This window comes from Monopterus albus, unplaced genomic scaffold, assembly GCF_001952655.1.
Source record: "Monopterus albus unplaced genomic scaffold, M_albus_1.0 scaffold110.1, whole genome shotgun sequence".
In the NCBI taxonomy this organism is placed as follows: domain Eukaryota; kingdom Metazoa; phylum Chordata; class Actinopteri; order Synbranchiformes; family Synbranchidae; genus Monopterus; species Monopterus albus.
In genome coordinates, this window is record NW_018127990.1 from 182,254 (window position 1) to 205,043 (window position 22,790).

Below are 22,790 nucleotides of genomic sequence, written 5' to 3' on the forward strand. Positions count from 1 at the left end.
CCGTCACCCAGTACCTGTTTGCCTTGGGAGACCCTACCAGGGGCATATAGCCCCCGACAACATAGCTCCTAGGATCACTTGGGTACTCAAACCCCTCCACCACAATAAAGTGGTGGTTCAAGGAGGGGAAAATGTAGAATTAAATCAGTTTATATCAAATTAGCAAATAAAAACACCAGATCTGACAAAACCTTTGAACTTTTACTAATTGGTAATATTTTTAAAGATATTGTCCAGTTATGTTAGAGACAAATATGTGTTGTTGGTAAAAATGTTCAGGTTGATTAGCTCCTGCTGTGTGGTAAATCTGTTCCTCTGTCTCCCAGGTCATTTATCCACATCATTCCAAACTGTCAGAGAAAGAGGTGAGTTAAACCGACTGAGGGGGGGGTTCCAATAAAAGACGTTTTAAGGTATCAAATATTCTTTTGGACATAATGTTACCACATGATGATGAACAATTTACAGTAAACTAATTGTATGGTAAAACTGTAAGCAATGAGCTAATCATTTGTACATTATTTGTAATATTTGTCATTTCATTGCAGTAACAGTCAATCTCTGATATTTGTTGTGCATTGCTCCCTGAATCCGCCTGAGATCACATTCTAAAAGAAGACAAAATCAAAGTAAACTTTGTTGTTTTCTTTCAGAAAACAAGCATCTGCTACCTTTCCTTTCCTGACTCCAACTCAGGTAAATTTCTTTTTTAAGCTCTTAAGCCTCAGACTGTCCACAAAGGAAAGTCAGACCTCTGTGGAGTCTTTGGATTAATTTTATGGTGATGTGTCAAGGGCCAGGTTATGTGAGAAAACAACTAGTAGGTAAGATATGTTGTCCAACCACACTGTGAGGCAGAAGTGTTTATATTTGTTTGGAATGGCTGCACTTAAATATAAGGATAATGGCCTGGGAGACATTTATAGTGGGGCACTCAGCTGTTCACATACAAAGTGAGGGAAATAGTTACATGAAAAACAAAAAACAGAGGTAGAGAGCAAAGTTACCAGATATTAAAATGTGCTGTGGGCCCCACTGCCCCCCTTTTAATACAGTATGTACCCTGCCACCTCCAGGTTTCCATTCAGTCCTGCGCAACCCAACTGTACTGAAACAATACTTTGTGTAATATGTTTCAGTTTGCGTTTCATTAGGCACAGCTTTATTTAGGTGAGAACAAAATTTGAAGCTAACCAAACTGCCACACCAGTGGAAATGGATGAACCACTTGGTTGTACATACAAGAAGTGGCAAAAGTAATTATGTGACTAATAAAAGATGTTGGGAGGGTTCAAACCTGGCCTGCAGTTCATCAAAAGGCTACCAAACAGTAAATTTAAAGCTTACATAAACCTTTTACAGTATACCTGTGAACCACCTGACATGCTTCTCAGCAGGGTTATGTTACTGGGCTGAGTTTTTAATAATATGTAATATTACATGTGATTATGATTGAGATTTGTTTTGTGTCTGGAACAAAACCTGGAAGCTTTAATTTCACTTTGACTCTAATTAATTTGAGTCTATTATAAATGTTTGGCCTTGCAGTTAGTCAGGAACAGTTTTCAAAATCGTTATGTTGTCAAAAAAAAAAACCAAAGAAAAGGCTGACATTAACATTTTAGACATTTAAATTAGCTTAACACAAGAGTGCAGACAAATTGAGTTATGGAATCTATAAATGCACAATTTATAATAAATTTATGAACACACACAGAGCTCTGTGCAGTCGAGTGTGTTTGTCTGTAGGTGTGTGTTTTTGTTGACTGAGTCAGCAGGCAGTGAAGCTGACTAACCTGTTGCCCTTGGGATGAAGACAGGATTCGGACAAAATACTCATAGGGTTGCTATGTATACTGTAGGTGTGTGTCAGAGAGAGGATATTACAGTCTACACCCACCTGCCACCTTATTAGGTACACCTGTACAATTGTATCCACTTCAATGCAACACTTCCGCCTTAACATCTGTGTTTATGAAGCTCAAAATGTTTCAGTTTTTGGTGAAATTGTCATAAATGTTTTAATTCAAGTATATGTTTATTATTGAGGTCATAGTTGAAGGTGGTGGTGTACTGGACTACATTATTTTGAAAGGCATTCCTAATATTCTGACCCTCTCAGTTATGTAGTTGGGGAGGACAAAAATATAGAGACGCATCTAAATATAATGTAGTCCAGTACATAAGGTGGAGAACGGAGGTACTGTACCACCAGTGTTAGAGGCACAAATAAGACAGAATCTGAGAACCCAAAGATAAACTGGGCTCAAATCAGAAGGTATAAAACATCTTTGACCTGACTCTAACATAACAGCATTTAATGATCAGATTAAGATCTGAATTTTAATGTGATGTACAGATGGGTGACAAATGAAAGGAAACACCAGCATGGAGTGTGTCACTGCTCCTCTGTTGGAGGGAGGAAACATTCTTCCAAAACAGATTCCCTGGTTGTGTCCAACATACTCATTAAGCCATTCATTTACCCAGAGTTGCAACCATTAGTCAGTTTATTGACAGAGTAGAATAAACTGACTATCTTTGGATTTGTTGGTTGGACATTATGAAACATTTGAAGACGAAACCTTTAACTCTGCAAAGTCAAAACAAGGTGTTTTCCCCAATGTTGACATTCTGTGAATAAAAAGATCTGCAGATTATTCAATGAACAGTTTCGAACATAAGCCAGTTTGCTAAACCCCCCTGAACATAACCTGCTCAGCACCAAATAGCAGACTAAGGAGCTGGTGGAGACCTCAAACAGCTGAATGAGTCCATGTTGGATTTGCATTCATCATGTGGACACAAAACACCAACAGGATGATCATGTTAGCCTGTGTGTGCTGGGTGTGTAAACAGGGCCTATTAGCCACAGTAGTTTTATGAAGTGATGACATGTCAGATGTTGTGCTGACAGCTTGTTGCACTGCTCACAACTGCCCGAAGAAATAGATGGATGTAACTTGGAATGAGACCAGACACTGGTATTTGGCAGGCACTGAAAGCAAAATGTCACCACTGTGTAAGCTCACTCATCATTTAATATTTTTTCCACACAAAAATTCTCTAGTTCCAGCTTCTCAAATGTGAATATCTACTGCTATCTGTCCTCTGTGACCTGTGAATCTTGGAGTGTATGACAGCTTGTCACTGGTATTTTTATTTTTGGATGTTTTTTGGATAGGTATTTTAATTAAATAATCTGCAGAATAGTTGAAAATCAAAATAATAGTACAAAAATGCTTCTGCTTGTGGGGTTTCTTCTTCACTGCATCCATTTTGTTAGTGAGGTCCTTAGTGATAACAGACGGTGCTAACAGCATCACAGGTTCAGATCCAGTGTCTCGCACACGCTGATTAAGAGAAAACACACAATTAAAAAGAAGAATTAGACAGTTTGGAGCCTGATTAGTCAGTTTGGTCTCAGAATGAGTGCTGAGACTCAGCTGCTAAGGGCCTGTTTGAAATTGGGTGGTCTTGAGCGCAACCTCACTGCATGATGTCATGGAGTCTTGGCTGAGCTTTGGGAAGCGTGTGTGTGTGTGTGTGTGTGTGTGTGTGTGTCTCTTGAAGTGGAATTCCTGTAAGTCTGACAAGTGTTTGTGTTATGGAATTCGGTTGCCATTATCTCATTTTCTCTTCTCACACACTCTTGTGTCTGCTGCAGAGCATACGTATGAGCGGACTGGAGCGGTGAGAATTTCCGCTCCTCGCTCATGGAGCTGCACCAGGCTGCTACATTCACTATCACTCAGCACTCAACTACGATTGCATCCCACTCCACTCAAATCCCACCCACTCATTCCAAAAAAGGGGAAATAATCTGCATGTATTTCACTTTTAGCTTAAATCCTAGCCTTACATCCCTAAAGAACTAAAGATTGGCTGCTTTTTTTCCTCAAATAGAAATGATTTATTTCAATTTACAGTTAGGCCTATGTAACAGGAAGTATAAAACAAATGGTCATATGTAAAATTAAATCAATAGGTCTAATTAATAAGAATATACAGGACATCTGTATGACCTTTAGGTTTCCTTTTTAAAGTACTTTAGGAACTCCATTATTGAGCTCGCAGTGGCCACTTTTCAACTGGAAAGTGTTAGATGACTGTGCAAGATGCATTCTGGGTTGGGTTTGAGCAGGCTCATGGTGTGAGCAGTACTAGAACAAAATTAAAGCAGGACATAAGGCAACGCTCTCTCCTTTTTAAAAAAGCCAGTCTGCGCCCTGTCCAAAATCTTCCTGTTCTCGCTCCCATGCTCTGGTCTGCTTTAGGATGTGCTGATGCCATGTGGAGATTAAAGGCCTAACACCTAACTGAGACACTTTATGATGGATTTTCCTCTCATTTGTCTGTATCTGCAGGCACAAATTAATAACAAGATCAAAAGATATGAGAATATATTTAAAGTATAAAAATAACATAGCAGATAGTTAAATGTTTATAATCCTACCTTCAACCACTTAGGTTTCCATGATAACAACATCCTCTCTTTGCCGGTTTCCCAGGTTGCCTCGGTGACACCCAGTTCTGTTTCCGCTTCCGTCAAGGTTCTAACAGGAAATCGTCGCTCAGCTGCTTCCTGGAAACCTCTGACCGAGATGCACCCCCCTGTCTGAAGGTTGGGACACACACAGCAGTGTATACATCTGGACCTTCTGTTCTAGCGATGTAAAACTCGATTTTTGTTCCCTGTGTGCTTATGTGTTGCAGAGAGAACAGGGCCATTACTATGGCTATGTGTACTTCCGTCAGGTGCGAGACAAATCTTTGAAGAGGGGATACTTTCAGAAGGTCAGTCTGCAGGAGTACTGTAGTTCACCTCCATCGTCTCTGAAGGAAAACTTCAGTCTGAATCCACAACCAAGACTAAATTCATGTGTTTATGTGTACGGAGTAGAGTTTGTGATGAGATTGATTAGTCAAACTGTTAACTATAGCAGTGGAAAGTAATGAAGTACATTTACTCAAGTATTGTACTTAAGTACAAAATAAGTCCCTGATTGACTAGTGGCTAGAATAAACGTGTAGAAAGTACTGAGTTTTCAGGGTATACTGATGTCTTTTTTTAAATAAATATAGCTATTTCTCTCTCCATGTGTGTCTCTCCCAGTCTCTGGTGCTCATCAGTAAGCTGCCCTATGTGACCTTCTTCCACTCCCTGTTGAAGATCATGGCTCCAGCATACTTTGAGAAACAGGAGCCCTGTCTGGAGGCTGGTCAGTCTGACTACCTGTCTCTAACTTTGCTGTGAATAGACTGGGGAAAAAAGATTGAACTGGTCCAGAACTCAGCTGCACAACCTGTAACTTTACAGAGATTTATTTCAAAATGTACATAACAACATACAAGGCACCACATGCTCAGGCCACCTTGTACTGTGTGATCCAGGGTGAACACTAGAGGTGATTTTTTGCTGTTGCCCCTTCACTGTAGTACCACAGAACCATGTTTTTATTTACTTTCCTCTTGTGTTACCTTTCCAGGCAGATCATCTTACCTCCACCACAGTAAGATGGTGATAAAAGGAGTTTCAACACTTATAAACAGAGCCTTGAAAAATTATGGGGAAAAAATCCACAGCACCACCTTTTTTCACTGTTCCAGTCACATACATAGTGGATATTTTTCATTGTGTGTTGTCTTACAAAGAAATAGTCCCTTTGAAACTGTCCACAAGTGGAATTTTGTGGATTGTCTGGAGTTACAACAGCACTTGATGTTTTTCAGATGACATTTTTCAGTGCTGTGGAGAATCTACTCCCCTTGTCTCATCAGGGCTTTGTTTGTCTCTGTCTGTATAGCAGATTCTGATTCAGGGTACTGTTTGTGTATTTGACAGCTTGTAATGACGTTGACCGCTGGCCGACGCCTCATCCTGGACGAATCCTCTTGCTGCCTATTATGGGTGTTGTCATTAAGGTACACACACGCACGCACAATAACTCATTAGGCGGAGAACAGAAGGCATTTAATTTTGGCTCATCATGGCAGGTAGACCACATGTGCAACTAATTCAAATGCTCAGCCACGCCGCATTTGGATGTGTTACAGCAGGACTCTGCAGCTGGGAAATGGGACTAATGAATTACTTACACCTGTGTTTGACCATGAAAATGTCCTCTATGGGAAAGGTTTGTTGTGTAAGCATGCAAGTTTTTTTCTTTTGAAGAGAGATTGCAGGCTTTCTGGGGAAATGTATTGTCTAATTAACAAAAACATGGCTCAGAGCACATCTGGCAGCCATGACCAAAGTCACCCACATTATACTGCGCACCCAATTAATCTATTCCTGAAATACTCTGACAAACAAGTTGTTTTAGCTGTGTGCAAATCTGTACAAAACCAAATAGGACATGTACACCCAGGCTCTGATCTTTGCTTAAAGCCTGCACAAGCACTTCAGCGTTAATCTTCTGAAGTACCAACAGACACACAGGAAGTCAGTGTTGTGTTTATTCTTTGTGTTACTGTAGGTTCGCATTCCTACCTGTTACGACAAACCAGGAACTTCACAGCTGGTCCAGTCTACCCAGGTGATATTGACACACACACAACCATAGTGAAGGAGTTGTTTTTTTCAACTTTTGGTCATGTGTATTCACTTCTGAGAGAAGTGTGTGAGCATACATTGTGTTATATGTGATTATTTGAGCTAAAGGAGAGAGTGTGTGTTTTGCAGAGTGACAGTCTGGTGTCCATCGTGCTTCCAACCATCCATGAAGTCGATCTTTTCAGGTGAGACTGCAGTTCACAGGGCCTTTCTTCACCACAATACACATACATGCTTGTGTCACACTGTTTCCACCTGCTGTTCAGTGGTAGTACTGCAGCAGTAGTTGACTCAAGCGCAATCTGGACAAGGAGGTTTTTTTTCCTCTGACACTTAATAAACAATAGATTGCCATCTGTAAATAATTTTTATGGGACCAACTACAGACTGATCTTCTTTGGTGTATTCAGTTTGCGTCCCTAAAACATACTCACTTGCACAGTCAGTGCCCTTATTCACAGACCTCACCCACAGGGTTGGTATGACTAGCATGCATAGTCATGGTAATAATTAAAAGGTCAGTTTTCTGATTTTGATTCACCACTATCACCCTGTTGTGTTAATTTGCATATTCACTTTTCAGGTCATAAAGCCTGCAGGTCATGCTCAGGTTAATTTGTTTGTGTTGTCCTTCACCACAGACAGCTCTTAATGGTAGCAACAGATCAGAAAGAAAATAATACAACTAGGTGTGACAAATATAATCCAGAGCAAAATAAAGTAGACTAACAAATTTTTTTTGGCCTTGTCAGGAGTATCTGACTCCACCAGCCAGGAAAAACACAAGGAAGTAAAGAAATGACCACTGTTCTTTGTTGAAACTGTGTATTCAGATGTGCAATGTCTACAGATGCTCCCCATTCAAAGATAGGTCGGCAAAGCAGACGATGTGCAATCCAAGGAAACGTGAATCTTGATCATGTCAATATTCTTTGCAGTAATGTCACTTCAGCCCTTGTTGGGTTAATGTCCTGTATATGCTCTAAATCTACTACACACAAAATATCCTCTCTGTCTCTCTCCAGCTGTTTCTACCCAGTCTTCTTCCACATCCAGATGCTGTGGGAATTGGTGCTGCTGGGGGAGGCGATCGTCGTCATGGCTCCATCACCAGCGGAGTCATCGGACACAGTGCTGGCACTGGTCAGGTGAGAGACAGCAGGTTACGGGCAGGTCATTGGGCTGCAGGTGCAGGATAATTTGGAAAACTAGTATTTTATAGTGTGACGTTTTTATAGCATTTTGAAGATAATTTTTTTTTAAGTTAATGGGGATTCTGAATGTGTTTAAGGCTCGAAAAAGATGTACAATATCTAGAAATATGTTTCTAATACAGTTCATGTAGCTTTTCACATCTTTGGTTCAGTCTTTTGTGCTGTTTCACAGACAGAACACTTACAGGCTTCCTCTGACGTGTCGTGTGTTTTTCTTTCAGAGATGACATTGGTTAAAACATTAAACTGACTCTTTCTCTCTGCAGCTGTATCTCTCCTCTGCGTTACTGCAGTGACTTCCGGCCGTACTTCACCATCCACGACAACGAGTTTAAGGAGTACACCACCAGGACACAGGCTCCGTGAGTAAAGATGAACCAGCCCAGCAGTTACCATGTCGCCCTTGAGCAACTCGGCGAGTTCCCATTTGCAATTGTTTAACGTACAGCTGTGTTCTGTTGGCATCTGAGCTGGTCAAGGCAGGAAAGAGCATCTCAGGCACTATAGAAAAGGCATATAGAAAATGACAGGCCTTATCTTTTAAACATCAGCAATATAAAACTAACTTTCCTTGTCTAATAAAGACACGGGTTTCAATGGCGTGTTAAGATCAGTGAAACCAGCTGGCTCATGTAGATCAGCGGAGGACCAGGATCTAACCTGGGTCACTGTTAGAGAACATGATGCTGGCATCTCTGATCTGTCTCTCTGTTCTCTCTCTCCAGGCCATCAGTCATTCTAGGAGTGACCAATCCTTTTTTTGCTAAAACTCTGCAGCACTGGCCGCATATCATCCGCATCGGCGACATGAAGCAAACAGGTAGAGAATACTGCTACTAAGTAAAGAAGGTTTCGACTGTTTCATTTAGTCTAATGTGAAAGGATGAATTTTTCCATCTCATTCTAAGCGAATGTTTAAAGAAGGACCCCAGAGTTTCCTTTTCAGCTTGGCAGAGACCAACTACAATATAGACAGGTCAACATAAAACAATCAGTCTGGTGTGCAGGGTACCATTCAAAGTTAAATATATACAGTATATGCTATAGATCTTAGCCCATGCTGCCCACTCCTGTGTTACTGCACAGCTGTACGCTGGATTTCAGGTAACATGTCGGAAAAGCCCTGGACTGTCTAATCCGTTCTGTCTCCACCTCCCAGGAGAGATGGCCAAGCAGACGAAAGTCAAGAAACTGAAAAACCTCAAAACTCTGGACTCTAAACCTGGTAAATGTTTCATATTCTCACATTTTTGTATGTTTTCTTTCTCAGTGAAGTTTTTTATGTGAAGCACTTCAGGGAACTGGCCTGTAGCTCACTCACAAACTCTGCACTGTCAGCAGGGCTTCTCTTACTCTGTCTGATGTGTGTGTGTGCTGTGCAGGTGTGTACACCGCATATAAGCCGTATCTCAACAAAGATGAAGAAATCATCAAACAGCTTCAGAAGGTAAGACGAGGTCTCTTGTCAGTTTTTTTTTCCCCATTCAGCCCACATGCCTTTTAAGGACACTAACTTGTTGTTGTTACTTGTTTGTATGTGTTTGGGAATGTTTTTCTGGCATAACTTCAGTAGGGAAGATGAAAAATAATTTTAAAAAATGAACTTGTCATCCATACGCTGAAGTACAGTGACAGGTACTCGACCAACTTCTCTCTAAACACATCTCCAGTATATTCAGTACTTTGTTCTGTAGCCCAAAAAGATTTATCCTTAAGAGCTGAAACCACAAATGGACTCAAACAGGACTTTTTACAGTGTGAAAATAAACTTTTGCTTTCTTGTGGATTAACTACACAATGAAGACAGTTTCAAAATTACCTTAAATATTTTTTTTGACATTTCTTGTTACAGCAGACAATTTTTTTTTTCCCCTTGATTCTCAGGGTGTTCAACAGAAGAGACCCTCAGCGGCCCAAAATGCAATTCTTCGACGCTACTTCTTAGAACTGACACAGAGCTTCATCATCCCACTGGTAACAGCCAATGTTCTGTACATTTCTCAACATGGTGTTGTTTCATTGCGACTGAGTGCTGTGTAGGCTTCGTCTGTCTGTGTATCTCACTGTCAGCTGTTTGAACAACTATATTACATTGGTATGAGGGCAGTAGTGTTTTTAATCACGTGGACTGATGTACACTTGATACTAAACCATTAGTCATCTGAGGGCCCTCTAGAGGATCCCTGCCCCTGCTGGAAACACAATCACAAACTACACTGAGTCAGCTGTTTAATGTTTTGTGTGAGTGCTGCTGGAAGGTTTAAACTGAAATAATAATGTGTGTGTGTGTGTGTGTGTGTGTGTGTGTGTGTGTGTGTGTGTGTGTGTGTGTGTGTGACAGGAGCGGTATGTTGCCAGTCTGATGCCTCTGCAGAAGTCCATCAGTCCCTGGAAGAGTCCTCCTCAGCTCCGACCATTCATCCAGCAGGACTTCATGAAGACACTGGAGAAGGCTGGACCTCAGCTCACATCCAGGCTGAAAGGAGACTGGATAGGACTCTACAGGTACGTACACCAGTGCTCGTTTCATCCAACTGATACCACCTAGTACATCCTGTCGATACTGTGCTGTTTTTGGTCAACACACTGCAGAAAGAACCAGGCCTTTATTTGAAATAGGCCTCTCCTGTTTTATAAGTTGATTCAATAACAAGCCTCCTTGTTTTTTTAACTCAACAGCTAAAACACTTCCTTTCCTGATAGGTTTTGAATTGAAACGCCTGCAGGTGTTGTGTTTGATTGACAGTAGTGAACCTACAGTAGCTGGAATCACTGTTGTATACTGTAAATGCACATTACCCCGAGTGTCACACAGACTCCTGCATGTTTGTCTGAAGGCACTTCCTCAAGTCTCCGAACTTTGACGGCTGGTTCCGCAACAGGAGGCGAGAAATGACCCAAAAGCTGGAGGCTCTGCACCTCGAGGCACTGTGTGAGGAGGTAAGGAGGGAGGGAGGAGTGTATATGGACTGAGCGTGAAGATCAGACACTGAGTGCTGTTCACATAAACCTGATATTATGATTACATTTCCAGCCTTCAAAGATGATGAGGTCTTTACTTTGGCACAGCACGTTCCTACTCTACAGAGCTGCCTGCCACTATAAAGCAAACCCTGTTTACACCACACTGACACAGTTGTACTCTCCCTGACTGAGTAACAGGAAATTTCACCAGGAACGTTCACTTAATAGATGCGTTTCCACCCAAAATGCCAGGAACAGATATTTTCCAATGGGTAGAGGTTCTTCCACCCACATCAGGGCTAAGTTCTGATGAAGTGCTCTTTCTGAAACACGCTGTTGAGGGATTTTAACATTAACAATCAGTAACATGTTGTACACTATGCACAACAACTTTGAGTCTGAGCCACGTGGTAAATGTTCATCTGTCCTTGTTGATTTAAAAGCAGTTGCTTTGTATTTCTGACATGTGTATTTTATGCACAGCTGGACGTCACATTAAACATCATGCCTCTAATACTGAGAAAGCCTCGAGGAGGCCCAGTTTTACACCAATATAGCAAAATCTCTGTCTAATGGAGGCTGTTGTGACCTTCCCCTCCTTTGTCTTGTTGTCTAAGGCTGCATACCTGAATATTTAACTAGCTTCATCCCAGTGGAGCAAAAACTACTGTGCCTGTCAAAAGGAGATGTCACTGTCGATCCATGCAGGGTTTAGCATTTAACAGATCCAGGAGATCAAGTCAGATCCATTAAGAAGAGACCCAGCCCACTGTTCTCTCCAGTTGTCTGTATCTGTCTCTCTGTAGGATCTGGAGCAGAGGATCCAGAAGCACACAGAGGTGGAGACAGTTGATCTGGTTCTGAAGCTGAAGGATAAACTGGTCAGTACAAACTCATCCAGTCTGTATTGCTGATACTGCTACTGCTATTTGTGCTTTGACTGCTATTTACACTGCTAATACCTCCTTTCTTGCTGCTGCTCCTACTTCTGCTAAGTTTTTAATCAGGGAACCTTTGGGTCAAGCAAACTCTTACAGAGCATTGGTTTCAGGTTCCTAAGAAAAAAAAAATCATGTACAAAGTTCTTAAACATTTTCTAGGATGCTGAAGGTAGAAACACTGGTTAAAAAAAGTTTCTTTGTGATTCCAGAGCTCTGACCGTATATAAATTTACGTGTGGACCTTAATTTAATTTGTTATTATCAATAGGTTAATCCATCCATCCATTTCATGTTGCTCATCTGAGACCAAGTCATGTTTAATTATTACCACCTTAATTGACGCAGCTCTAAAGATAATTGATTGGTTAATCCATTTGTCCTTTCTGCGGCTTCTTTGGGTACAAGTCACATTAATTAATTACATTATTAGAATTATTGTTATATCCTGGTGATAAGCACATAAATGTGATATAACAAATTAGTTCATACTGTCCCTGTTTCCGTCGTAATGTCATACTTCAGCTCAGTATCATTGTGAAACAGTTACTGAAGTGCATCTTAAAAAGTCCTGCATTTGAATCACTGATCACTGCAGAAACTCTGATTGAGCTTTACATGTGAACATGACTGCTCTCTGCTCCAGAGTCAGGCGGAGAGGGAGCAGCTCCCAGTGCGTCCAGGCACCCTGGCAAAACTGAAAGCCCACATTGAGGCCGTCATCCTGGCCTTACCAGAGGACCTGCAGGGCATCCTCCACAAGCCCTCCACACCTTGATCCTGGAGCGTCTGCAACTCCAACCCCAGTTTGAACTTGTTTTAAAGTTTGGGTGTAGTGGGTCTCCTCCCAGTTGGCTCCCAGGTGGAGGGACCCTCGTTGACTCAGACTGGGTCCCGGTTTGAGGGATCCAGTTGGATCTAATGTTATCCAAAACCACACATCCAACTGCAGTAATATTTATGTTTTGTTCCCAAACTGCTACTGTGGCAGCTCAGTGGACCAAGTTTCATGCTTCATTGATCATGTGGTATTGATTGATCTGCTGGAGCAGGATGAGCTACTTGAACAGCATTTGTAAATTGTGAGGATGTTTTTCCTCACAGAGACATTAAGTAAAGAAAGGAGCCCTTGATATGTTTCCGATTCATCTGGTTCACTAAAGGTCTGTGGTGGCCTGTGCGCAAAAGGATTTGTCATCACCTTGGAAGTGAGAGCAGGAAAATGACCCACGGTGACCTTTGACCCCCAGCATTTTTAGCCACTTGATGTTTTTAATTTGTACTTTTTTAACTTGATGATTAGCTGCTGCAGTTCGCCGGAACTGACTCTGCAGTTATTCAACTGTTTTCACAAACTGGTTTTAGAAGAAGTGCACTTCATTGCTGACTGGACCAGTGTGCCCTTCTCATACACTCTGACACTGTTATGCAAACAAACTGAACTGTGCAATGGTTTATGTGAACTTCTACATGCGCTCACGCCGAGCTTTAAGCACCAGCTCTTGTCTCAGTGTGCTCGGGGGCGAATCGCAGCCTTGTATTCATGTCACATGATCATAACAGTTTGGGAATATATTCAGAGTTGTCCTGAAATTTTCTGGGTTATCACTATATTTGTGTTTTTCAGAAGACTGAATCAAAAGGTTGTGCGAAAACCTTTTTTTATTTCAATGGAGTGAGCACCTCTGTGGGTTTAGAAGAGTCTTAGCCTAGTGTCACAGTCAAGACACCAATTTCTACACCAAGAAAACAGTTAGAAAAGTTGTTAGATGATGAAAGATATTTCAAATGAGATGCAAAGTCAAGATTCCAAGACACTAATTTAAATTTTTGTTCTGTTAGGTTAAAATTATGAAACACTAAGTCCAAGTTACTTAACATGATGAGATTCAAAGACTCTGAGATTTTGATTAGAGTCAAAATTAGGTTACAGTTACTATGTCACAAAACTCACTGGATATGTTTTTTTAGAAAAGGTCCTTTAGATGGTCAGGCGGTATTAATGACCCGTGGTAGGTTAGAGGTGGTATATTGCAGAGATGATTTAGGTTAAAATTATGTTGGTGCCTTATAGGAATGAGAGCCGAGCCAAAGACTTGAGTCTCTGAATGAATGAAAACCTGCTCCTGCAAAGAGAAGAGCAGCTCAAGCCTCAAAGTTTCTTCTTACTTCTGACGCTGATTTACTCTGCTGAGGAGCAACTTCGACCCTACTGATGGAAATCCTCAGGAACCAGTTGCCTTCAGGCAAAGAAAAATACTCCTGAAGTCTAATTAGGTGTTTTCTGATGAGTAAGTGAAGTCAGCAGATAAACTGTCAAAATAAAAGCATGCACAAGCTCAGAGTCCTGTCAGATAAAAAGAATAATTAGCACCACAGAGTCTGTCAGAACCTTTGCTGCATGTTTTAGCCTGTGAACTACAACTTGTGTTAATATAGATCATTTTCCACATTAGGTTGTGTTTTTGTGTCCCAGCCATTTGACTTTAGTCACTTATTAAAATGGTAATGAAGCTCTGTTCAACCAGACATTTACATTTTGAAGTTAAAAGGTCAAAACATGCAGAAACATGGTCCTTGAAATTAATCAACTCCAAGCGTCGTCAGGCCAAATCCATATAGATTTATGAACATTTCTGAGCACCTATCAATATAAACATTAACCAAACCATATGTAATGGCAGCAATAACAGTTTAACAGGTCAGCTACTTTATTATCAGATTGTATTTTCAGAGTGTACATTACAATGAATTGTTGGCAGATTAGTTTTTCTAAAGCGTGTGGTGCACATGAAATTAAATGGTGTTTGCATTTCACTATATGACTTGTTTGAAAATGTTAAACGTGTCAAACTTACAGATGGCATTTCTTCTTAATCATTTCGTTGGTCCTCAAACCATCACATAACGTGTGTGAGACTTTGAAATTTGCCTTTTTGTCAAGCAGGTAATTGTAAAGAAATTGAACAAAACGCACCTGCTGGTCGGTAAAACCTGTAACATCCGGTTGTTGGACAACCATGTAAGTTTTATATTTGTATTAAAAAAAACACTTATTTTGACAACTTCATCATTTTTATAAAGTGCTATTCTCATATTCACCCGTAGAGAATGAAGAGTTTGGTGTAAAGTGAAGCTGTTGTCCATATCTGAGGGCCTACAATTTGATTTTACTTTTACAACAGATGTCTTACTAAATACAGAGATTTTAATCAGACTTGCTTCATCTAATGTTCATTCACCTAGTACAATGACCAGCGGTGGTAAGTAAAATTAGCAATACCACAGTGTAAAAGTACTGTGGTACAAGTAAAAGCCCTGCATTCACAATGTTACTTATGTAAAACTACTAAAGTTTTAGCATCGGAATATACTTGGAGTACCAAAAGTAAAAGTACTCATTATGCAGAATGGCACATTTCACGTTAATGTCTACCATAATAGATTATAATTATTGATGATTACTGTGTTCATCACTTTAATGTTGCTGCTGAAGGTGGAGCTAATGTTAACTACCTTATAGACACTTTGAAGTACTTTAAAATACTTCTGGGTAGCTTGTGAATATTCCACCAAGGATCAATAAAGTCTCATGATTATACTGTATTTTGCTTTATTAATCTGAGTCTGAAAAGTACAGTAACTAAAGTTATTACTTACATGTAGTGCAGGAAAAAAAAGTACAATATTTGCCTCTGGAATGTAGTGAAGTAGAAGTATGAAGTAGCAGAAAATGAAAATACTAAAGTAGAAATACCTCAGAACTGTACTGTAGTGAATGTACTTGGTACCTTTCCGCCATTGGTAACTACAGTGTTGTTGAGACACTGATGATTTTTCTTCACTGGCCATAAGAATGTGACTGACATTGTTTGAATGAATCTCTCTTTTGCCATCTGTGCATTGGTGTCAGTGGTCATTTATACATATTTAGCAAAATGTGATTATCATATCACATGAGGACACAATGCAGTTTCCCACTAACACATTTTTGTGTAGTAGACTGGCGTCTGCTTTGTGTTCGGAGTGAAGCCAAGAGTTAAACACCAGTATTTCCACAGACTGTGCCGCTGGCCAGACTTCATGCAGGGGTAGACATGGCTGATTACTGAAGGAGCCTCAGACACTGGCCCAGGGGCCTGAGGATTCAGGGGGGGGAACCACAAAGAGAGAGTGTTAACCTTCCTGTTGGAAGGTTGGCCAAACTACAAAAAGCAACAGAATGTGAAAAAATAGACACAAAACTACTATAAAGAAACACAAAATGAAGAAAAATGACAAAATGGCCACAACAAATATGTCGAATGGCAAAAAGAGAAAATACAGCTACAAAGAGATGCCAAAGGTTACCACATGGCTAAAAGCAAACACAAAACAACTACAAAAAAAAAGATACAATCTTGTCTTAAAGATAAGAATAATAAGGATAATCACTTTATTTGGCCAAGTATATTACACACACAAGGAATTTGTTTCTGGAACAGAACTGTCTTCACAGTGTTGTTACTGTTGTTTTTCATGTCTGACGGTTGTTTTGTGCCTCCTTGTTTTGTCTTTTACTGATGTCTGTGACTTTCAAACTAGAAATATGTCACTTTATACAGAGGCACAGGCCCAAGGACCCTTTGACCTCTTGGACCCATGAGCCTGTGCCTGGTAGACCCTCCCCGTAATCCACCCATGTAGGGCAGTCCTGGACACTGTAGTGTATTCACCACCATTCGGGGTTTATGAGGTGATTTTTGTTGTACTAATTCTACCTTAATAGAAGGAACTTAAAGTCAGGGACATTTCTTTTCAGAGTAGAATCAGCCTTCATCACTGAAGAGAGCAGAAACTTTAATAACGCATCTCATCCTGAGCTGCACGTTACACAAAGATGACGATCAGTAATATTCTCTGAGACATTGGTTTATTAAGATACAAAATGAAGCAAACAACTTAAAAATAGAACAACAAAAAGCCAGAGACAGTAAAAATTACACCAATAAGCTCATACAGCATGTCGACTAGTTTGCTGTATACAGTATAATCACATACATGAGTTTCATTTACACTGAACTATTGATTGACTGATTGATCCCGACTGTTAATTCTTGTTGAGGAGGTTGTTAGATGAGGAGCAGAGGAAGCAGCTTCTCCTACACACACCCCTGTATGTTTCATTACAGCTGTTTTGTCTTGCTCTCCATACTTTCCCCCAGTTGGACAAACTTCTTGGCCTTCTCCCACTTCCGCGCACGTCCTATTCCCCATCTGTTGATCAGCTGTTTTCCCTGCCACTGATAGACGTCCTCCAGTAGCATGTATCCTCTGGAAGAGTAGCTGATGTAGGACCAGGTGAGGACCGAGCCCTGGTACGACCTGAAAACACAAGTTTAACACAATATAAGATAACAGACCACAGAAGGTACGGTGTATCAGCCACTCTGATCATTATTCCAGTGACCATGGAAAGATAGGTCCTAAAAGGTTTACATATCATCAAGATTTTCTTTTTACTGTGAACTTGATTTTCTCTTAAGTTTTAATGAAACATATCATCTCTCACCACGTTTTATACAATATTTTGTTGTTCTGATCATTTGGTAAATGCATTTTGATAAACACGGTATAAACCTGTTTTGAATCGAGTGTTTGGTTTTGATTTAAACTGTGTGTGAAGGTTTGTGGACCAGATTTACCAGTTAAAGTTTGATGTGAACAGATATAATGGAGCAATAAATTACTAAATATACTGATCACACACAGTTGTCTTTCTATACTTCCAAGGACACAATGCAATCTCTAGGCCCAAACCTAAAGTGAATCCTAACATTAATCTTAAAGCCAATTCCTCAAAGAGAAGTGAGGATTACCCAAAATGTCCCCAGAATTTAGAGATGTCCTCACTACGATGGTTTAAACCTGAAACTGACTGGAGGACACACACACACATACATACCCGTAGACACCGCCACTCATGTAGCTGTAGACTTCATTGTAGCGGAGAGGATAATCCCACATCTGGATGTCTGTCACCTGACCATCAAAACCTGAGAAATCAATCACAGGCTCACCTGACCACACGTACTGGACACACACACACACACACACACACACACACACACACACACACACACACACACACACACACACACACACACACACACACACACACACACACACACAGCAGAGAGCTAATATCAGAATCAATGACATAGATTAAAGATGATTATACACCAAATCCATCAAGTTGCTGTAGTGTTTGTTTTCTTATATTCAAACCACTGAAGCCTTTTTCAGACACGACAGTTAGTTGGAGACAAAAACAAGTGATATTATCACTTTAGATTGGTTCATTCCCAGTTTACTGAGAGGTCAGTGAGGGCTGCTGTGTTTAGGAACCTCACTGACGTTACCGATGCTGTGATGTTTGCATACATGTCAATGTGCACTGGACTTCAGTACACACAGCTGCACTGGAGAGCGTTGGGTTGTGTCAGTGTTCCCCAGTCCAATATATTCAGTTGACTTATTAAGTTGTTGAGTATTGAATTTCAGGGAACACCTACAGGATATGAGGGTATCAAATGGGAGTAAAAACTTTTAGGGTTAATTTTTCTCCCAAAATATGAAGCTATAGACACACTGATGTGATAATATAAGAAATGATAACGTGATTACTGCTGGTTATGTTATTCTGTCCTCACCTTATAACGCAGCATCTTCTTGATGCTCATGTTGGAGCCGCGGAACACCTGGGCCACAGGTTTCATGGAGTCCATGGTGATGCAGACTCTGGTCCAGATCTCCTCATAAAGGTTTGGAAAGAACTTTATGTTGGGTATGAAGGATTGGTAATAACCGTATGGGTTTGTGTACAGCTGGAATGCTGTGTCACTGAGAGTCAGCCTCAGAGGTTTACGGGATGGACTGAGTGTCAAGGTAACAGACGGTGAGTCGGTGATGTAACGCAGACACACGGACACACCTGCAGGGTTCATAAGAACAGTGTTGATGGGCAAAGTTAATAATCACGCATCTCAGACTTCATTCATTTATATCTCCCTCATCTCCCCTGCACTAACTCTACGTCCCTGAAGTTACCCCTCCTTTCCCAGCGTTCCCATTCACCTGCTCACCTGCTTCCTTTCTAGCCTTCCTGTTGCCTGTATGCCTGTTACCCTTCCTGACCCTTGACTGCCTTCTGGGACTGTTTGCCTCAGTTTTGCCCTGTTTGCTTAATGGGAGGTTGCCTCTGCCTGATCCCTTGTTTTTGGTTTGCTTCCTTAAATGAACGTACTTCCACACCTTTCAGCATTTCATTTGAGTCTGGTTCTATTCATGTTCAACTGTTTTGCATATGTAGGCATAAAATATGTCTCAGTCATGTTTTAGTCTTAATGCATTTCACAGGTTAAAAATCAATCTTTGCAGGGCACAGAGCAGTTAGGAGAGGTTTATGGCGTCTGTTTGTTTTGAGTCTCACTAAACCCTCTAGGCTGAAGAACATTAATTTGCTTGTTTTGTCTATTTCCATTTGATTTTTAGTTGCCATGCATTGAGCTCTCAGGTGAACAGGAGATGTGAAAGGATTCAGTTGATAAAATGCTACCAAAGCTGACACCACTCCATAATAAACTAATAGCATAATAAAGTGACAAAGTCATTCTGTCCCCTTGTGGTCAAAATTCTACAATGCTGCTTCAATCAAAACACGCAAAACATGACTGACATGTTTCTTATAAACAAGCATGTAAAGTTGATCGATGTCTGGACTCTGTTCCTTGTTTCATCAACTCTTAAGAGAAAAACATAGCAGAGGACACAGTTGAAATAACATTTGGAACTTCATATCTTGACACTGTGTTTCTGTTTGATTTTGTAGTTTGTGTATTTTCTCACCCTGAGTGGAAGGTGTTGTGGTCCAGGAATAGTAGGGAGTAGAAGAAAAATAAGGGGAATAGAAGGATATTCCTCCACTGTTGGACAAAGTGAACATCTTCCCATACAAATTAAGTCCAGTGTGACCTGGAGAAAGAAACAAGAACACAAATTTCCTTACTCTTCCTATGCCAATTAATTTTTTTATATTTATTTTTAATTGTGTTTCTCATTTTCCAAATAGTCTACTGCAACAACAAACTTGTGTTTTGCTACTATTAGCACTGAAGCAAAGAAGGAAGTCTGGGCATCTTTGCTTAGACTGCTGCTCCCGCAACCCGGTTCCAGATAAGCGGAGGAAAATGGATGGATGGATGGATGGATAGCACTGTTCATGTTTCCATTCTTTACAGTTTCTATTTTTATTTTAGCAGGTATTAGAATTTATTTTCGATATATTTTTACTTCACCTTTGCATAAACGTTTCTGTTAGCTGGTAAATACCAGTTTTTGCCTGGTAAAATTTATGAGAAAAACCAGTCAGCATATCCGGTAATAACGCCTGCATGCTTGGCTACACTGGCAAAACTGCCTGTGTTTATGCCAACAGAGAGGCTCCTCTCTAGTGGTGGTGGCGAGGATATCAGCAAGTTGCGTGGTTGTCAGTGATTAGAAAGTGAATGAATGTGCTTATGAGCAGGTGATCATGGAAAGATATTTTTGTGGCTAAAAGTAATAACTGGAAAATATTGTAATGTAGGCTGAATGGAATAAGAAGGCAGAGACAGAAGTTGCCTTTTTGTGTGCTCCCTGGAGCCACATCTATTATCAAAGAACCCATGGTGCTTTTCCTTGTTTTTTGACTTATCTACAATGTTACAACTGTGAATTATCAGCTTAGACGTGACCTAAAGCGACAAAAAATGAGGTGAAAGTATTTTCTAGTACTTCTATGCAGAAGTAACTCGGGCTATACATGTCTTGCAAACTCTCGTTGGCGAGACTTTTTTCTACTAATATAAAGTATAAAGTGATAGTTTAAGGATTTCCTTGAATGGTCATAATCTCCAGGCAGTTGCGCGTTCATGTGAGCTTGCCTAACATCCACGGTACCATTGTAGAAGCGGAATTTCGAGATTGTGCGTGGTTTTGTGGATATATTTTGCTTCCTGCTGCTGCACTTTGACCAGAGGATGTGGAGAAAAACACAGGGCCTGAGCTTCCTGCATGTCCAGTGATTCAGTGTGTCAGGTGTCATTTTGTCCCGTTCTTCCTGCAAAAAAGTCTTAAGGTGCAACATTCCTACGTTTTTGTTGACACAATCTGCGTTTCAAAATGCACCACATGTTCTCTACTGGGGACAGGTAGGGACTGCAGGCAGGCCGGTCCAGCACTTGCCCCCTTTCCCTCCACAGCCAGGCCTTGGTAATGTGACAGTATGGGGTTTGCATTGTCTTGTTGAAATATGCATGGGCGTCCCTGGAAAAGATGTGGTCTTGAAGGCAGCACATGTTGCTCCAACATCTCTCTGTACCTTTTAGCATTAATGGAGCCAACACAGAAATGTAAGTGACCGTTGCCACAGGCACTGATACAACCTCAGACCATGACAGATCCTGGTTTTTGGACTTGGTGCTGGTAACAGTCTGGATGGTCCTTTTTGTCCTTGGTTCGGAGTACACGACGTCCATTCCTTCCAAAAAAAAAAGACCTGAAATCCTGATTCCTCTGACCACAGTGCACGTTTCCACTGTGTGATGGTCCATCCCAGATGCCTCTGAGCCCAGAGCAGTCAACTTCTGGACACTGCTGACACAGGGCATCCTTTTGGCACAGCACAGTTTTAAGCAGCAGTTATGGATGTAACTACGTATTGTAGTGGCTGACACAGATGTACCAAAGTCATCCTGAGCCCATGTGGTTATATCGCTTATATGAAGAATAGTGACCACACTTTATGCAGCGCCCTCTGAGGGATCGGAGAGCTCGGTCATCCAGTTTAGGCTTGTGCCTTTGGGCTTTACAAACCGAAATCCCTCCAGATTCCTTAAATCTTTTAATTATGTTCTGCACTGTAGAAAGTGACCGATCCAAATCTCTTCCTATCTTTCTTTGAAGAACACTGTTTTTAAACATTTCAATTATTTTCTCATGCAAAAATGTTGTGCTTGAGACCAGACTTTATAAAAAAACCCTTTATCTCAGTGAAGCTAGAATTGTGTGTTTATTCAACAAAAATATCTGCATGGCATTGAAACAAGAATTTAATCGTTAGCCTCACATGAATATAATTATGTGACCAAGAAGATTCAACTTGGCAGAACTCTTGTCCAAACTTGTAAACCATAGTAAATCAACAAAAGTAGTCAAAAGTTGAGAAAACTCAAAAATCAGTTGCATTGTGTTGCCTTGATCATTTGCATTTTCTCTGTTTGTTTTTCTTTTTACTGGTGTATAGGACTCTGACCTGCTCTAATATCTTTCAGGAGCAGAGGTAGTCTGCATGTTAGTGTTGGTACTGTTACAGCAACTTGTTGTTAATGCTGGAACCTGTCAGACTTGTCTGTTTTATTGTTTCTCACTGTCCATGGGCAGCCAAACTAGTCTTACCTCTGGTTATGTATTTATTTTTTCTGTAACAGAATCAAAGCCTGTTTAGAGTTGGTATGAAATCTGGAACTATGGCACAGCAACCTGTCCTCAGACACTCAACTTCACTGAAATGTCTTTTAAACCAATAAACCATGAAGTATGTGTTTCGTTTTGTTTATGTGACCTGCATTTATTTAAAAATGTCTTTAAAATTATTGTGTGTGCGTGTGTACCTGTTGTCCATGCTGTGGAAGTTGTGGTCCATCGAGTAGTAGTTCTTCTTGTAGTAGTAGGTCTTGTTGTAGTAGGTTTAGGTTTTGTTGTAGTAGTAGGTCTTGTTGTAGTAGGTTTTGGTTTTGTTGTAGTAGCAGTTGTTGTACTTGTAACCCCCAAAGCCAATATTATTATGGCCACAGGAACAAAAAGCTGCTTCCTCTCCATCTTCATCCTCATCCCACTGACAGAGTCTCTGCAGTGATGTGTCTGTGTATTCTTGCTGCGTTTTTAAGTGTTTATCTGTCTGCACTTACTTTCATTTCCTGTTTCAGGCGTCTTGCAGTCACTTTAAGTTTCGTTTCTGCCCACAGAAACCTTCCCATCCAACAGTGTCCTCCCATGTCTCTGATTAAATTAGTTTTGTTCTCTTCCACCTGTTTTGAC

At 40.6% G+C, this 22,790-nt stretch overlaps 2 protein-coding genes across 2 annotated transcripts in view; one reads left to right on the forward strand and one right to left on the reverse strand.

Moving 5' to 3' along the window:
• The window catches only part of dennd6a (DENN/MADD domain containing 6A), a 16,693-nt gene extending 2,448 nt beyond the window's left edge, over nucleotides 1-14,245 (forward strand). The window contains exons 2-19 of the mRNA XM_020611111.1: nucleotides 327-365; nucleotides 654-696; nucleotides 4,512-4,624; nucleotides 4,717-4,797; nucleotides 5,117-5,222; nucleotides 5,846-5,925; nucleotides 6,480-6,539; nucleotides 6,686-6,741; nucleotides 7,582-7,704; nucleotides 8,037-8,132; nucleotides 8,496-8,590; nucleotides 8,930-8,995; nucleotides 9,153-9,217; nucleotides 9,655-9,744; nucleotides 10,112-10,275; nucleotides 10,608-10,710; nucleotides 11,541-11,615; nucleotides 12,319-14,245. Coding sequence (XP_020466767.1) covers nucleotides 327-365; nucleotides 654-696; nucleotides 4,512-4,624; nucleotides 4,717-4,797; nucleotides 5,117-5,222; nucleotides 5,846-5,925; nucleotides 6,480-6,539; nucleotides 6,686-6,741; nucleotides 7,582-7,704; nucleotides 8,037-8,132; nucleotides 8,496-8,590; nucleotides 8,930-8,995; nucleotides 9,153-9,217; nucleotides 9,655-9,744; nucleotides 10,112-10,275; nucleotides 10,608-10,710; nucleotides 11,541-11,615; nucleotides 12,319-12,450 — 1,587 coding nt within the window. The 3' untranslated portion in view covers nucleotides 12,451-14,245. The remainder of the gene's footprint in view (nucleotides 1-326; nucleotides 366-653; nucleotides 697-4,511; nucleotides 4,625-4,716; nucleotides 4,798-5,116; nucleotides 5,223-5,845; nucleotides 5,926-6,479; nucleotides 6,540-6,685; nucleotides 6,742-7,581; nucleotides 7,705-8,036; nucleotides 8,133-8,495; nucleotides 8,591-8,929; nucleotides 8,996-9,152; nucleotides 9,218-9,654; nucleotides 9,745-10,111; nucleotides 10,276-10,607; nucleotides 10,711-11,540; nucleotides 11,616-12,318) is intronic.
• Nucleotides 14,246-16,565: 2,320 nt separating this feature from the next.
• Nucleotides 16,566-22,666, reverse strand: LOC109966344 (nuclear pore complex protein DDB_G0274915-like). The gene is made up of 5 exons (XM_020611112.1): nucleotides 22,364-22,666; nucleotides 19,560-19,685; nucleotides 18,365-18,645; nucleotides 17,617-17,744; nucleotides 16,566-17,036 (listed from the first exon to the last, which is right to left on the reverse strand). Exons 1-5 carry the CDS (start codon nucleotides 22,581-22,583, stop codon nucleotides 16,838-16,840), a joined length of 954 nt encoding a protein of 317 aa, XP_020466768.1. The 5' UTR covers nucleotides 22,584-22,666; the 3' UTR covers nucleotides 16,566-16,837.
• Nucleotides 22,667-22,790: the final 124 nt, after the last annotated feature.

Excerpts from the sequence above, each read along its gene's own strand:
- LOC109966344 (XM_020611112.1), bottom strand. The coding sequence starts at position 22,583 with ATGAGGATGAAGATGGAGAGGAAGCAGCTTTTTGTTCCTGTGGCCATA. Across the intron at positions 19,686-22,363 it reads TTCCACAGCATGGACAACAG|GTCACACTGGACTTAATTTG; the intron begins GTACACACGCAC and ends TTCTTTCTCCAG. Across the intron at positions 18,646-19,559 it reads CACAACACCTTCCACTCAGG|GTGTGTCCGTGTGTCTGCGT; the intron begins GTGAGAAAATAC and ends TGAACCCTGCAG.